The 15944-nt window shown below is 42.1% G+C and overlaps 2 protein-coding genes and 1 long non-coding RNA gene across 7 annotated transcripts in view; 2 read left to right on the top strand and 1 right to left on the bottom strand.

Annotated features, from left to right (window-relative positions):
* The window catches only part of AAK1 (AP2 associated kinase 1), a 140512-nt gene extending 138570 nt beyond the window's left edge, over nt 1-1942 (top strand). For both annotated transcript variants that reach the window (XM_045580854.1, XM_036435607.2), the window contains one exon: nt 419-1942. In XM_045580854.1, coding sequence (XP_045436810.1) covers nt 419-423 — 5 coding nt within the window. In that variant the 3' untranslated portion in view covers nt 424-1942. The remainder of the gene's footprint in view (nt 1-418) is intronic.
* LOC118717476 overlaps nt 502-15944 on the bottom strand; it is a 27517-nt gene continuing 12074 nt past the window's right edge. Inside the window, exons 2-3 of the long non-coding RNA XR_004987491.1 lie at nt 14671-14674; nt 502-613 (exon numbers count right to left, since the gene is read on the bottom strand). This is a non-coding gene — a long non-coding RNA (uncharacterized LOC118717476). The remainder of the gene's footprint in view (nt 614-14670; nt 14675-15944) is intronic.
* NFU1 (NFU1 iron-sulfur cluster scaffold) overlaps nt 8795-15944 on the top strand; it is a 25145-nt gene continuing 17995 nt past the window's right edge. For 2 of the 4 annotated variants that reach the window (XM_036435614.2, XM_045580856.1), the window contains exons 1-2: nt 8795-8935; nt 12137-12237. In XM_036435614.2, coding sequence (XP_036291507.1) covers nt 8871-8935; nt 12137-12237 — 166 coding nt within the window. In that variant the 5' untranslated portion in view covers nt 8795-8870. Of the gene's footprint in view, nt 8936-12136; nt 12320-12922; nt 13131-15944 lie in introns of those variants that run through there. The other 2 variants (XM_045580857.1, XM_045580855.1) reach the window with 2 other exon arrangements.

Below are 15944 nucleotides of genomic sequence, written 5' to 3'. Positions count from 1 at the left end.
TTGTGTTCTTTTGCTACAAAATAAATTTGCTAGGTTGCTGAGAACAACAAGCTGGCTAGCTTAGATGTGGGAATTTACACTGGTCATGAATTGGTTTTCAGAATGCCACCTTGCTCTCTGTCTTCCTGGTCCTATCTGCCTCATTTGCACCTGGTCTTTTATTAGGAAACAGGCCTCCCACATGTGGTGCCCAGGATCCCATCATCAAAATGCTGCCAGACATAGCTTTTTCCTGCTCCTTCTTTACCCTGCAAGTCTTCCTGGCTCATTTTCCTTGTTCCTATACCTACTTCATTTCCTCACATGACCTCCCTCTATTATGACCATACCACTAAGTGTTTAAGGGGTGTGAATGAATACTACGTTCATTTTTATTTGCCTCCCTTTTTACTGTAAACAGTTTCTCCTTACATTTCAGCCTAGCCCGAGATAATCTCACCACACTGGAGTAATTGACAAAATAAGAATGAAATGGCTCACCTTCCTCATTTCTTGTGGACTAGAAGGAAGGATGAAGGAAGGTTGGCAGGACCCCAGCCTTACTCTGTGAAACAACCAAAAAGCATCTAATCTTGATCTAACATAGGTCCCAGAGTGCCCTAGAATTCAGGGACTTTAGAATAGCTTGTAAAAATAGCTAATGTTAACCAACCCACTGGTGGTTTAGTCCAGTATTCCCATAACATAATTATATAAGAAATTTAGTCTGAGCTACTTCACAGCAATCTCAATATGTGTTGAGTTCATACTAACAATGTTTTGTTCTTGAAATCTAGGCATTGTAATATACCAGTATATGCATGTTAAAGGGATCTGTTTGATTCCTTTGGGTAAAGAATTAATTACAGAAATGGTTTTTACCAATGTCAGTTAAAGTGAGCCTTTGAGAGTGAAAGAAGACATAGCCTTTTCACTCTGAAACAAGTCAGATGTATTCTCTGAGTCTACCAAAGACTCCTTTTTGGGAAATGTGAATGTTACGTCTGTGTATATGTGCGCGTGTGTGCGTGTGCGTGTGTGTGTGTGTGTGTGTGTGTGTGTGTGTGTGTGTGTTTAGCTCATGTATTTTGCCATGGTGTTAAGACCTCCTAATAAAGGCATCCAAAGAATACCAAGAGGTGAGAGTGGATATTTGGCATGAGTAAATTTGGTTCCATTTGCCAACAGCTTCCTGACTCTTATTAGGAAATAGTCCTCCCAATGTGTGATGCCCAGGATCCCATCATCAAAATGCTGCCAGACATAGCTGTTTCCTGCTCCAAATTTGGGGAAATTACAGTAATTGAACTTCAGTGAGCTTCACATCCATGATTCAGGAAGAATTGGTGGTGGGTTGAGTTCACAGAGATGATGTTCAAAGAAGATCCTGAGTAAGAACTAAAGTTGTTCTACACAAGTGGGATAAAGCAGCCATTGCCTGAGCTTCATTTCCACAGTAAGCATGCTCTTCTCTTCCACGAGAATGAAACTTAGTAGGGCTTGTCCTGAATTCTTGGCTCATGTATAGTGTTGGGAGGGAAACAATGACCAGAACACTACAAGATACTACTTTGAAAGAGGAAATATTTCAGGTCATTTTTTAGGAACTGGAAACCAATACAGGCCATGGACCATGCTCATTCCATGGAGAAGAGGTGCACCCCCTCTGCTGGCTGTATTTTGAATTGACTGACTGATGAGGTTGACCCAGCTGAAAGGAGTATTGAGGCCATAAGACCTCAGAAAACAATATGTGTATGCAATCTCGAGGCTGTGAACATGGAAAAGGAAGGGGAAAGACAATTATAAAGTCAATCTTTGTTTTTGCAATACCTCTTATTTGCAGACTATTGGATTTATGTTATTGCACACTTTGTGTGATCTATCTTATGTATCTGATAGTGTTTATGAATAATTGAGTTGTAAACTCCTATATACTTTATTAAACTGAACCTAATTAAAAATAAGTGAGCTATACTTTTGTATTATTTTTTATGACAGATCTTTCTGGGATTGAAAAGCTCCATAAGTGCCTGGGCAGTGTGGCTCAGTGGTCGAACATTGATCAATGAGCCGGGAGGTCATGGTTTGATTCCCAGTCAGGGCACGTGCCCAGGCTGAGGACTCAATGCCTGGTAGGGGGTGTGCAGGAGGCAGCCCATCAATATTTCTCTCTCATCACTGATGTTTCTATCTCTCTGCCTCTCCCTTCTTCCCTGAAATCATATATATCATATATATCTTAAAGCTCCACAAGTACATTTTCTTTTAGTGCCAAGCCTAGTTTTATATTTTTAAGTTTCAGGAACAATGGTTGGTTGGTTGCTTTCTTGCTTTCCAATACCATTATTTTTATTTCTACTCTAGGTGTTTTATAGAGATCTTTCTACTCTAGGTGTTTTATAGAGAAATAAATGAAATAATATAAGATAATCAGGCCATAAAGACCAAGCTGGGAAAGCAACAGAGCTCCCTACTATGCAAACTCCTGTGAGCATGTAATATGTCTGTTAATCTGAATGTGAGCTGCATTAACCTGAAGAGAGATATTAACATTAAATAAAGAAGTCTTGGGGAGGAGAGGGTGCATTTTACTTAAGAATTTTAAAAAATCTCCACTGTGGGAAAGAACCTGCCTGCCTATTTCCTCTCCAAATTTGGGGGAATAACTAATATTTGAACTTTAGTGAGCTTCACATCCATGATGCAGGGAGAATTGTTGATGAGCTGAGTTCACAGATATAATGGTCAAAGAAGATCCAGGCATCCAAAAAGTTCTGACAATATGCATGAGTAAAACCAAAGTTTGCTACTTTTTCTGAGGATTTAAGATTTGATTCATCTATCTTTAAGTATAGTTCTATAATGTGACGTCCTTAAACTTTTTTCTATTTTAAGTTACGATTAATCAAAAAGTTTTCCTTACCCTTATATTGCCCCCTAATGGAGAACCAAGTGGGAAGAACTAGGGCGAGACCCAGGAAAAAGCCATGAGCAGGTGGTTTTGACCTATTTCTCTGAATTTGGAGACAAAAATATTTTCCCCTTCTGTCTTACATACTTTTCCTTGAGTTCACCTTTCCTTATATTGGAGTAGTAAAATATAGAAGACTTAAGTTAGCATGTTAGCTTACCTGAAAGGGGACTAAGTTATTTTTCAATCTGCTTTTATATGATTTTAACCAAGAGGCCTACAAGGAATCCAAGTATTTCCTTCAGAAGACAACCAAATTGTTCATTGCTGAGGTTTTGGCACCAAGATCATCACTAAATATGGAATTTCCAAAATCAGATATGGTGAAATTAGCAGTTCTACGAGCTCCCTCAGTCTCTTCCTGTTTTTGAGCAGGACCTTTTGATCCCAAGAACCTACTTTGTTTTTCACTCAATAGAGAAACCTTGTTAATTGACCAGTTTTCTCATACACTAACTAAAAATTAAATCTTACCCATCTTTATTCAGTCAGTTTATAATGAATATTACCAGCAGAATTATTCAAGTAAAGTTCAAGACAGCTAGAACTGAACATGTTTAAAAATTAAAGAATGAGCTGCAACCAGTTTGGCTCAATGGATAGAGTGTTGGCCTGCAGACTGAAGGGTCCCGGGTTCAATTCCGGTCAGGGGCATGTACCTTGGCTGTGGGCACATCCCCAAAAGGGAGTGTGCAAGAGGCAGCTGGTCGATGTTTCTCTCTCATCGACTTTTCTAGCTCTCTATCCCTCTCCCTTCCTCTCTGTAAAAATCAATAAAATATATTTTAATAAATTAAAGAATGAAATCTTGACAATATTTAAGTCAAAATTTTTGCTTGGGAAATTTGAATTTAGCAGGTATAGTGGCCACAAGAGAACTCAGTAGCAGAAGATACCATTGGCAAATTTTGAAATGAACAGCAAATTGACTAATAAGTCTCTATTATCCTATATAATAAAAGAGTAATTTACAAATTAACCATCACTCCACTACACTCAAGCCCTGCCCACCAGCCAATCAGGAGTGAATATGCAAATAAACAACCAAGATGGCTACGGCCACAGAGGGCAGGAGGGAGGCTTGGGTTTCCCTGGCAATGGAGGAAGCCAAGTTTTCCACCTGCCCTTGCTGGCCTAGGCCTCCACAAAAGGCTACAAAGTTTCAATGATAGAAGATACATAAATCAAAACATAAATGGAGGCAGCCAGGAGCTGGAAAGAGCAGGAGGCTAGGGTTGCCTCTGGCAATAGAAGAAGCCAAGCTTTCCGTACACCCAGGCCTACCCAGGATCCGCTTAAGGCTACAAAGTTTCAATTATAGAAGATACATAAACCCCAACAGAAATGGCTGCCACCACAGAGTGAGCAGAAGGCTTGGCTCTGCTCCAGACTACAAAGTTTCAATTGTAGGAGATAAATAAACCCCAGATACCAGGGCCTCCACTTGGGTCGCCATGGGTTGTGGTTGGCCTGCAATCCACCACAGGCCCCTCGCTCAGGCAGCCTCACACCCCAAGGGATCCCCCACCCTGATCCAGGACACCCTTCAAGGCAAACCAACTGGCCCCACCTGTACACCAGGCCTTTATCCTATCTAATAAAAGAGTAATATGCAGGTTGACCATCACTCCAATACACAAGATGACTTCCCCCATGTGGTCAAAGATCCTGCCCCCTATGTGGACATAAGGTGGTCACCACAAGATGGCCAACAGGGGAGGGCAGTTGGACTAGGCCTGCAAGAGAGGGCAGTTGTGGGCGATTAAGGCCAGCAGAGGAGGGATGTTGGGAGTGACCAGGGCTTCAGGGAAGGGCAATTGGGAGGGACCCAGGCCTGCAGGGGAGAGCAGTTGGGGGGGGGGGCCACCAGGCCTGCAGGGTAGGGCAGTTAGGGGCAAATAGGCTGGCAGGGGAGTTGTGAGGGGGTGATCAGGCAGGTAGGCAGAAGTGGTTAGGGGCAACTAGGAAGGCAGGCAGGTGAGCAGTTGGGAGCCAGCAGTCCTGGAGTGTGAGGTTTTCCAGATTGGAGAGGGTGCAGGCTGGGCTGAAGGACACCTCCCCACCCCTGTGTAAGAATTCCGTGCACGGGGCCTCTAGTAAGTGTATAAAAAAAACTGGGTTTCAATGAAAATAATTACAATAAATTACAATAAAATGGAAATGTACTACATACTAAATTGACCCAAGAATTAATGTATTTGCTTAATAGAATTTCTTTTTTAAAAAAATATATATTTTTATTGATTTTGTACAGAGAGGAAGGGAGAGAGATAGAGAGTTAGAAACACCGATGAGAGAGAGTCATCGATCAGCTGCCTCTTGCACACCCCCTACTGGGGATATGCCCGCAACCAAGGTACATGCCCTTGACTGGAATTGAACCCGGGATCTTTCAGTCCCCAAGCCGACACTCTATCCATTGAGCCAAACCAGTTTCAGCTGCTTAATAGAATTTCTTGATGAAAATTCATCATTATTAGCCCACTTTGTTAGTTGTTTTCGTTAATCTTCACCGAGGATATTTTTTCCATTGCTTTTTAGAGAGAGTGAGAGGGAAGAAGAGAAGGGGAAAAGAGAGAGCGAGAGAAACATCCACGTGAGAATCTCTCATCCATTGGTTGCCTTTCATACACCCAAGAAACAGGCCAACACTCTAACCACTGAGGACACCAACTAGGGCCTAGTTAGAAATTTATGATCAGATCACCCTGTGAGGTTACTTTCCATAGGACTTCTATTTTTGTCCACACTTCTGTGATCATCCTCCCCAAAACCTATAATCCCCATCTACTCAAGTAAAGAACATCAGACAAATCCCTAACTGGCACTCCTCAAAACTGTGAAAGTTATCAAAACCAAGGAAACTCTGAGAAACTGTTGCAGACCAGAAGATGCTAGGAGATATGACAAGTGAAATAATATACCCCACATAGGATCCCAGAGCAGAAAAAGAACATTAGGGGCGAAACAGTAAAATGCAAATAAACTGTGGAGTTTGATGAAACTGCCAAAAGAGATTAGCAAGAGAAAAGAGTTTTCTATTCACATACTTACACAGTAGTTCACAGGAAAATATGACTCCAGGGGACAGTTAGAATTTGGGGCTTATACACCGTGGCTAGGGATGGAGCCTGCAACCAAAGGTTTGTGCCCTTAGCCAATATCGGACCCGGATCTTTCATTCTGCAGGTTGATACTATCCACTGGACCAAACCAGCTAGAGTAAAACTATCTTATTTTCCATCTTACTCTCTCAAGTATTAAAAAAAATCTAACCAAGTCTTTAAAATTCCCATCTTTTTTTAAAAAAATATATCTTTTTATTGATTTTTTACAGAGAGGAATAGAGAGTTAGAGACATAAATCAGCTAGCTGCCTCCTGCACACCCGCTACTGGGTATATGCCCACAACCAAGGTATATGTCTCCTGCACTCCCCCTACTGGGTATATGCCCACAACCAAGGTACATGCCCTTAATTAGAATCGAACCTGGGACCCTTGAGTCTGCAGGCCGATGCTCTATCCCAGCGTTTTTCAACCGCTGTTAAGTGGCACAGATGTTGCCTGGTGTGCCGTAGGTGCAGACAAGACAAGAATTTTATAATTTTTCACTATTTTGTTTGCTTAATATTTCATAATAAAGTAATTATAAAATACTTTCTTTGTGTTTATTTGATTCCTATTCAAGAGAATTACTTTATATATAGTCAATATAGGCACAGAGTTAAATTTTTTAACATTTTCTAATGGTGGTGTGCCTCGTGATTTTTTTCATGAAACAAGTGTGCCTTTGCCCAAAAAAGGTTGAAAAACACTGCTCTATCCACTGAGCCAAACCAGTTAGGGCTAAAGTTCCCATCTTAATATCTGCCTTAGAGCTCCTCTCCTCCCTCTAGGTAGGGCTCAGGGACTTGCCTCCTCCTCTTCCTCCACCTGCCTCCAGCAGGTTGGGGCAGGAGAAGGGGGCTTGGGATCAGGGCGCAGTCTTATTCCTTGGCTGGGATTGACCGGGTTTTCTGCACTGATTCCCAAAGGGCCCTGAGGCGGGAAATAATTTGGCATAATTAAGGAACTGAAAACATCCAGAAGCAGGAAAAGAGAGAGAGACTGGCAGTCTGCCCGCCAGCACTTCTAGGCACACAGACACACAAATGATTTTACATAAATGGGATCATACTATATGTGCTGTTACTAACCAGTTTTGTTTTTCACTTAACGTCAATGACCAAGAACTGGCAAAGTATGTGTGTTTTTAATCCAGTTTTTGCATGGGAGAGAAACATACTTTGGTGGCTGCTGGAAATGCTAATTAGTATAAGCTTCCCCAAATGAAGCCTGTCAGCCACTAAAGAATGGGAGAAGGGTGCCTGGAATGAGGCCCCCCAAAGCACCAGCATTTAAAAAGTGGGCAGAAAAAACTCTGCCAGGGAGAAGGAGAAGGACTAACCAGGAAAGGAGTAGGGAAAATTAGCAGTTGTGGTGCCAGGGAAGCCCAAGGAACATTATTAAAGGGAGAGAGACAAGATAGGTAAAAACCAAGATGATCCTTAAGGTGCAGCAACAGAGATGTTGTGCGTGGTCTTGACCAGAGTGGCCCCCAGGCAATGATAGGACAGGGAAGGCGGGTTTCAGTGGTTTGAGGGGTGGAGGGTGAAAAGGTGTATGTAGGCAATTCTTTTAGGCCATTTGACTTTGAAGGGAGGAAAAGAAAGAGTGTTGGCTGGAAGGATATTTGGAGCAAGGCAGGATTTTTCTTTACCTGAAGGAACCCATAAGAGAGGGAGAAGTTTAAGATATAAAGGCTGTTCCCTAACTGGGGCCTATTCTTGGGTAGAAGAGCCCCATTGATTCAGGGTCTAGAAGCCAGTCAAGGGACAAGCCTTGGCTGGCACTGAAGTCTAGAATGGGAGAGACAGGGTGGTTAGAAGACAGCGAGCAGCCTTGGGGGCGTAGACTGCCTTCAGAGGAAGCAGTGTCTGCTCACAGTGGCCAGATTGAGGCCAGCTGCACGTCTGAAGTCCCACCCACCCTCTTAGGTGCCTCTCCAGCCTTGGAAACCTCCAGGGTTGTCTTGGACGTGGCTTCACCTGTCCAAAACGAGTGTATTGTTTCTGTTTCAGTAATCAGTGCTGTGTTTATTTTCTACAGTGGTGGTTGATTCTCACACTTTTGCCTGGAGTCACATGGAAGGTTTGTTAGCTTCCTGGACCACACCTTCAAGAATGTGATTCAGTAGGTCTAAGGTGGGGCCTGGTAACTGCATTTCCAACGTGTTTCCATGCCTTTGATGCTTTGAGAACCGCTTCCCTAGAGAAAGCCAATGCCCCTAGAAGGTTCTGGAAGAACACTTAATGGGCTTTTGTACTTTGCTCCAGAAACTAGTCAATAGTCATGCAAAGGGCAGCCACGTGAGAGGTGAGTCCACTATGTGTGTTGGTGGTCCAAGATGGCCAAGTCCACAAGCCCAGGCTCAGGCACCGAGGCCCACATCAGCCCTGACAGGGAACGGAAGGCAGCTCGCTGGTGGAAGGCTAAAATCCTCAGAGATGATGCTCCCAGGAGTCTTTTAAGACAGTCACCGAGCTGGGTCAAATGGCAATGGGGCAGGGGTCGGGAACACCGTTCCAACCGCAGGACCAGTCGGTGCAGGAGCAGGACCCAGCGAGTAAGAAAAGCGAGGCTTACTGAGGGATTTCTTCCCGCCCCGCCGCTTGTCCAGGCTTATGCAGTGAGGTAGGCAATGGTAGCAAACAGCCAGGCTCAAGCCCTCCCGGCTCATCCGCAGCAGCGCCGCCTACGACCGGCAGAGGGCGCTCTCCACGGAGCCTGTCCGGTTCGCGGCCGGGCTGCGCCTGCGCGGGGCGCGGCTCGGGGAAAGGAGAGGCCGGTCCCCCACGCCTGCGCACTCGGAGTAAGATGGCGGCGGCGGCGGCCCGGCTGGGCTGCGGAGCTGCGGCTCGTGCCGCCGGCTTGCGCAGGCGGTAGGTGACACATCCTGAGCTCCGCGTAGGGGTGCCGCTGGGTGTAGCCAGCGAAGCGGTAACCGCCTTGCCCGCTCCCCCGGGCGGAGCGGTGAGAGGTGCCTCTGACCGAGCCTTCGGGCCGCCCTTGGGGCTGAGCCCCGGCGGTGGCGTCCGTCCTCCCGCAGCTCCGAGGCCCCGGTTGGGGTGGGCTCTGCGCTGCCCGGTCCCGGGCTGGGGACCCCCGTGCCCGGGTCCCTGCGGAGGGGAGCTTTGCAGAGCCCGGCTGTAGAGACCCAATGCAAGAGCTATTTTTATATTTATTTATTTTTAAATCTTCGTTGTTGAAAGTGTTACATATATTCCCCCCCCCCCCCCCCATGGACCTCTGCCGCCCCAGAGCTTTTTTATTTATTTATTTATTTAAAATATATTTTTATTGATTTTTTACAGAGAGGGAGAGAGATGGAGAGCTAGAAACGTCCGAGGAGAGAGAAACACCTACCAGCTGCCTCTTGCACACCCCCTACCGGGGATGTGCCCGCAACCAATGTACATGCCCCTGACCGGAATCGAACCTGGGGCCTTTCATTCCGCAGACCGTCGCTCCACCGCTGAGCCAAACCGGTTTCGGCCAGAGCTATTTTTAAATAGTGTAAATCCTGTGGTCCCTCTAGCAGTTCACCACGTGCATTCCATCCTTTGCCTTTTACTTATTTTTATTTCTTAAATATGTTTTTATTGATTTCAGGGAGGAAGGGAGAAGGAGAGAGAGAGGAACATCAATGATGAGAGAGAATTATTGATCTGCCGCCTGTTAGAGGCCCCCCCACTGGGGACCCAGCCCTCAGGGCCAGGTGCCCTGACCAATGGGAACTTGACCTCCTGGTTCATAGATCCATGCTCAACCACTGATCCACGCCTGTGGGCCCTCCTTTGCCTTTTAAACATGAAAAGTCAGGCTGTGGTAAAATAATTCGTCCTCTCATTTCTTCATTTCCCAGTGAGGCCCAGAAAGGGGACATAACCTGTCTGAGGTCACACATCAGCCAAGTGATGGCACTCTGAGAAGCCAGACCCCTGGATTTCCTCCCGTTCTCTTAAACCCACTGCGTGCCCTTGTTTTCCCCTGCCCCTGAGCGCCTTGCCAGGGATCATCTGCTAACATACATGGATTATTTGGATCCATCGTTGCCCACGTCTTTCTAAGAGAGCTGTGAATATTAAATTAATTTTAGGGATGTAGAACTGAGGCCATGATGCTAGCTGCTCCAGGGACATAGGAATGAAGACAGTCCTTCCCCTTAATGAGTTTGCAAGTGAAAATAATCAGGTGTTTATGTTAAGTGACGTAAGCCAATTTGAGAAAGACAAATACCACGTGATTTCACTTATTTGTGGAATCTAATGAACAAAATGAATTGACCAATAAAAGACCTGAAGTTTGGATGCATGGAACAGACTGACATACCTTGATGGGGGGTTGAGGGGATGGGAAGAGAGAAACCAAAGAACTTATTCCTTAGATATGATGCCCATGGACATCAGCAATAGGGTGGGGAAAAATCTGGGGGGTGAGTAGGGGCCAGGAGGACAGGCAGGGTAAAGGGGGGTAAATGGGAGACATGTGGAATACTGTCAATAATAACAAATATACATAAAAAATAATCATGTTAGAAAAAGTGATCATTATATATGCTTAAAATTCCTCAGTGATTCCTGCGAAATGAAAATGGTAATATTTTACAGTAAACTAGACTTCAAAAGAACTTGCATCAGATTTCTAAAATTTTCACTACTAAAGTCTCTCTTTATTTCCGTTCCAGTAATAATGTTTTTTCCCCTTTCTCCTTGTTATTATTTTATTTATTTTTAATCCTCACCCGAGGATGAGGATATTTTTCCATTGATTTCTAGGTAGAGTGGAAAGGGAGTGGGGCAGGAGAGGGGAGAGAGAAACATCAATGTGGCAGGACTCGTCCATTGGTTGCCTCCTGACTGGGACTTGGACCTGCAACCCAGGTACGCCCTTGACCTGAATGGCACCTGTGACCTCCGGTGAGCAGGCTGATGATGCTCAGGGCTCTCCTTGTTTTTAATTTGCCAAAGGCATGCAAAAATAGCCAGTCAACACTTCCTCTATCGTAATGTAATAGCTAAAGTTACAGTACTAATATACTTCCAATCAAAGATGGTGGCTTCTTGAGCAGTTTATACTTTCTGCTAGACTTTCTGAAGTATTGAAATAACTTTCAAACCACAGAGTATAGGTTATCTCTTTCTAGGGAAGTGTAGAAACAGGAAAGAAGGACTTTTCACTGTATTTTCTTTTTTCCTTTTAAATTCGGAACCATGTGAGTCTATTACCTCATTGACATTTTTTGAAATAAGGGGGAAAAACTGTAGTTCTTTGCCTCCTTCACGCGTAACCAACTTAACTACGAGTCTGGAACTTGAGATTATGAATCATGAGTGTAGATATATTTGTTTCTTACACCAGCTATTGCACTATCCTGTGTGCACTCGGTTATCAAGGATGTAAATTTCCCATTTAGCTCTTGTGTTTGTTTGTTTTTTTGTTTATATATTTTATTGATTTTTTACAGAGAGGAAGAGAGGGGGAATAGAGAGTTAGAAACATCGATGAGAGAAAATCAACGATCACCTGCCTCTTGCACACCCCCTACTGGGGATGTACCTGCAACCAAGGTACATGCCCTTGATCGAAATCAAACCTGGGACCTTCAGTCCGCAGGCTGATGCTCTATCCACTGAGCCAAACCGGTTTCAGGGAGCTCTTGTTTTTAAATTGTAGCTATTCTTTTTTTTCTTTTCTTTTTTTTTCTTTTTTTTAAATATATTTTATTGATTTTGTACAGAGAGGAAGGGAGAGAGATAGAGAGTTAGAAACATCGATGAGATGAGAGTCATCGATCAGCTGCCTCTTGCACACCCCCTACTGGGGATGTGCCCGCAACCAAGGTCCATGCCCTTGACGGGAATCGAACCTGGGACCCTTCAGTCCCCAAGCCGACGCTCTATCCATTGAGCCAAACCAGTCCTGGCTAAATTGTAGCTATTCTTGCCTGAGGAAGTGAAAGTCATGTTGTAGATAGGAAAATGTAAACTTGGCGTTTTGTTATTTTCATTATGGATTTTTATGTATGAGAAGCAGAAACAACTTAAAGATTCTTAAAATGTCATTTTTGTCTTTAAATGTAGGTTATATGACATGATGAAACCATGCACCATTAAGAAACAGCCTCTGCATCAGTTTGTGCAAAGACCACCTGTCCCACTATCTGCAACCTTACGTAACACAGGTAAAATTTCACCTCTTTCAGGGCAAATTGTGTTTCAGAGGATAATGAAACTGCTTGAGTGAAATTTTCTAAGTCATAAAAGGTGAGAATTTGTAAATTTTATCTTCAGGTACCTATAAAACAAGATAGCATTTTTTCCCCTATCAAAACATCATGTTTTGCTGTAATTATTTGCTTACATGTATCATTGGTATTTCAAGAATCCTGAGCACAGTGTCCAATAGAGCTATGAAATTTCAGTATCTTGTATAACACATCCTTTGAAACATACGATTGCTTAATAAATGATTTCTGAGATGCAGATATGGTAAAAAGTTACAAATGAATTTGTGTTTCAAAGAATCATGTATTTTAAGTTCTTACCTTTCTTATTTTTATAATATCTCTGAAGCCAGTAAATTTCTAGTTTTCATCCACACCATAGAACATAGTATTTTGAATATATTTTTTTTCTGGTCAAAATAAGTCTGTGTTGTTGTTTTTTTTGATTTTATTTGTGTATGTGTTTTTTTTTTTTCAATCTGGTTGGTATTATATACTTTTACTTTCTTTAATATTGGAAATGGGTATGAGGATAGGATTTGAAAATTATTTAAATAGGACCATTATCGTGTCATATTGGGAGGAGCTATTGTGTGACTAGGCAAACTTGGGAGGAAAGAGCATATATCTGTTTGTAAATACCTATCTATGAGTGCTTATGGAGCTGCAAAAGTGGATTCAGCTCCTGGCCCATTTCTATTTCCATCACTACCTTGAACACCTCCTGGCCATACTCTGGAAGGTGACTGACTGGCTAATGGCATGCGTTGGATTAGGTTATAGACCACATCTCCCCTGTGTACTAGAACAAGAACAGAGTACGTTGCCTCTCGAATCACAGAATAAATTAGGTATAAATATTGAGTATCTCAACATATTAAGATACTTTAATTGGACTTTAAATTTCTGTGGGACTGAATTATGTGATTACCTAAGCTTTCTAAATTGGAGGGCTGCTGATTTTAATCTTTGATACTGACTTTAAGCACCATTAATCTTTGTTTTGGAGGAACTTATGTCTACCTCTTTACCTCTCAGTACCAATAATAATAGGAACAATTATTTTAGATCAGTCTTTGTATCCTGGTGTAACCCTTATGACACCTTTCAGGGACATCTTTCTAGAATCTAGATGATGGACCTGGGAATTATTTTTTAATTGAACCCAATTTAGACCATAATTGGAATGATTTTGTTAATACCCAGTCAAATCACTTTTTTGAAATAGCTTTGTTCATTGTCAAAAGAAAATTTATATAATGATGTCCATATATTATTTTCTACCTCAGATTTTGCTCTCTTAACAAATTTTTTTATACTTATAGTTCCTACCTTCAAGTATTTCTAAACATTTTTCTTCCTGTATATATAGTTTTACATAAATGGATTGAGGTGAATAAAAGCCAGACTTAATTCTTTAAATATTGGAAGAGTGCCTAATGTGTGTGGCGCTTTTGGCTACCAATAAGTTATTAAGAAAGGTTGCAAGAAATGATTGGTCAGAACCACAGTTAAAAGAATCTTGTTATCTTTATGTTTGCAGAAAGCCTTTTCTTTAATGTTCCATCTGAAAAACTGTTTTCTCTAACACAGATTTTCAGAGGCATTAATTGGTTAGAGGTATAAATATTTTAAACCAAGCACTTGAACACTGAGGCTATCATTTAAAACTTTTCTCTTTTTTAGGACTTTCCTAGTCACCAGGTCACCAACTGATATCTTATAGGATAATGACTTAAATAAGCAAAATGTATGGGACTTTAGTTTCAATTTCTACTTCACCAAGGAAATGACTCAGCATCAGTTAGCTGGAACTACAGAGCAAGGTGCAAAAACAGTTCTCGGCTGTCAAGTTAGAATCTTGTAAGAAAAGCACTTTCATAGCATCCATATGTTTTGCCAGATTTAACCTCTAATTTAAAATAAAATTGTTGCCTTTTTTATATTTTCCTGTCTTTTCTAGGATGTGTGGTATGAGAATTATGACAAGATAGAAAGATTGATTTTATATATGTTTTTCTGTTATGCTTGACATTGATAAGTATGGAGTGGCAATATGCACAATGGTTACGCAAGTTAGTGCTAGAAAATTGGCAGTTTTATCACTTTAAATAGCTGAGTGACATTAGGCTTTAGTTTCCTCATTTATAAAATAGGATAAAAACTAATTCCTTTGCAGAATGTGAGGAGTATGTGATATAATTCATGTGGAATGCTTAGCATCATACCTAGCACATGTATTGGTTTTAGAAAGAGAGAGAAAAGGGAGAGAGAGATGGAGATACACATGGATTCATTGTTTCACTTATCCAGGCACTCACTGGTTTTGTATGTACACTGATTGGGGATTGAACCCACAATCTTGGAGCATCAGATGATGTTCCAACCGACCAAGCTACCTGGCCAGGGCCCAGCACATGTTAATAACCTAGTGAATTAACCTATTTCAGAGATGAGAATTGGTGTGTTTTTTTTTTGTCAGAAGGTGTGTTTTCATAATAAATAGTAAAGGCTTGTTCAATAGTTTTAAAACTGTTAAAATCCCGGTACTTTCTATCTTTTTGTCTTACAAGTTATATTAACAAGGTAGCGAATTAAAATATTTTGTTCTTGCTGAGACCGATTTGGCTCAATGGCTAGAGCGTCGGCTTGGGGACTGAAGGGTCCCGGGTTCGATTCCGGCATGTACCTTGGTTGCGGGCACATCCCCAGTAGGAGGTGTGCAAGAGGCAGCTGATCGGTGACTCTCTCTCATCGATGTTTCTAACTCTCTATCTTTCTCCCTTCCTCTCTGTACAAAATCAATAAAAATATATTTTAAAAAAATAAAATGAAATAAAATAAAATATTTTGTTCTTTAATTGAAGAACATTCTCAATCTAATCATGGCCCTAGAAAAAAGAAAAGAACCTATAATGACAATATTTTTGTTGTTGTTGTTAATTTTCACCCGAAGGTTTGTTTGTTTTTTCTCATTAATTTTTAGAGAGAGTGTAAAGGGAGGAAGAGCGAGAAAGAGAGAAACATCAATGTGAGAGAGGTACATTGATTGGTGGCCTCCAACGTTCACCCTGACTGGGCCTGGGGATCAAACCTGCAACTCACGTAGGTGCCCTTGAATAGGAATCGAACCTGTTGGTCCTTGGGCTGATGCTCTAACCACTGTACAATCTGCCAGGGCTGTAAAGATACTTTTAAGTATTCCAGAAAGTAAGTCACATAGACTCCCACTTACATGATAATTTATAGTGTCACTAATTCTATACTACTTTTTGGGCAGTTACTTAACTCTTTGTAACATGTTACTGTACTTATCTCTAAGCCTCAGTTTCTTCCGTTTGTAAAAAGGGAGTAATAGTACCTTCTTCATAGGTTGTTAAAGGCATACTTACGTTTAACGCACTGGACCCACCCTGGCTCCTTTGGTTCATTTGGGCATCATTCCAAACACTCAAAGGCTGCGATTCCTGATCGGGGCATATGCTCTGATAGTGGGTGTGCAGGAGGTAGCCAACTGATGTCTCTCTCTCTCTCTCAAAATCAGTTTAAAAAAAAAAAAAGCACTCAACTCAGTCCTTGGCATGTACCTACTAAGCACACAATAAATAGTAGTTATTATATTATTAAAATTTTTTTGTCTTTAAAAGGCTGGTAGTACTTTGGAA

Source organism: Pipistrellus kuhlii, unplaced genomic scaffold (assembly GCF_014108245.1).
Source record: "Pipistrellus kuhlii isolate mPipKuh1 unplaced genomic scaffold, mPipKuh1.p scaffold_m20_p_13, whole genome shotgun sequence".
NCBI lineage: Eukaryota > Metazoa > Chordata > Mammalia > Chiroptera > Vespertilionidae > Pipistrellus > Pipistrellus kuhlii.
The sequence above is the reverse complement of the archived record's forward strand: the minus strand, read 5'-3'. Positions and strand labels throughout refer to the sequence as shown.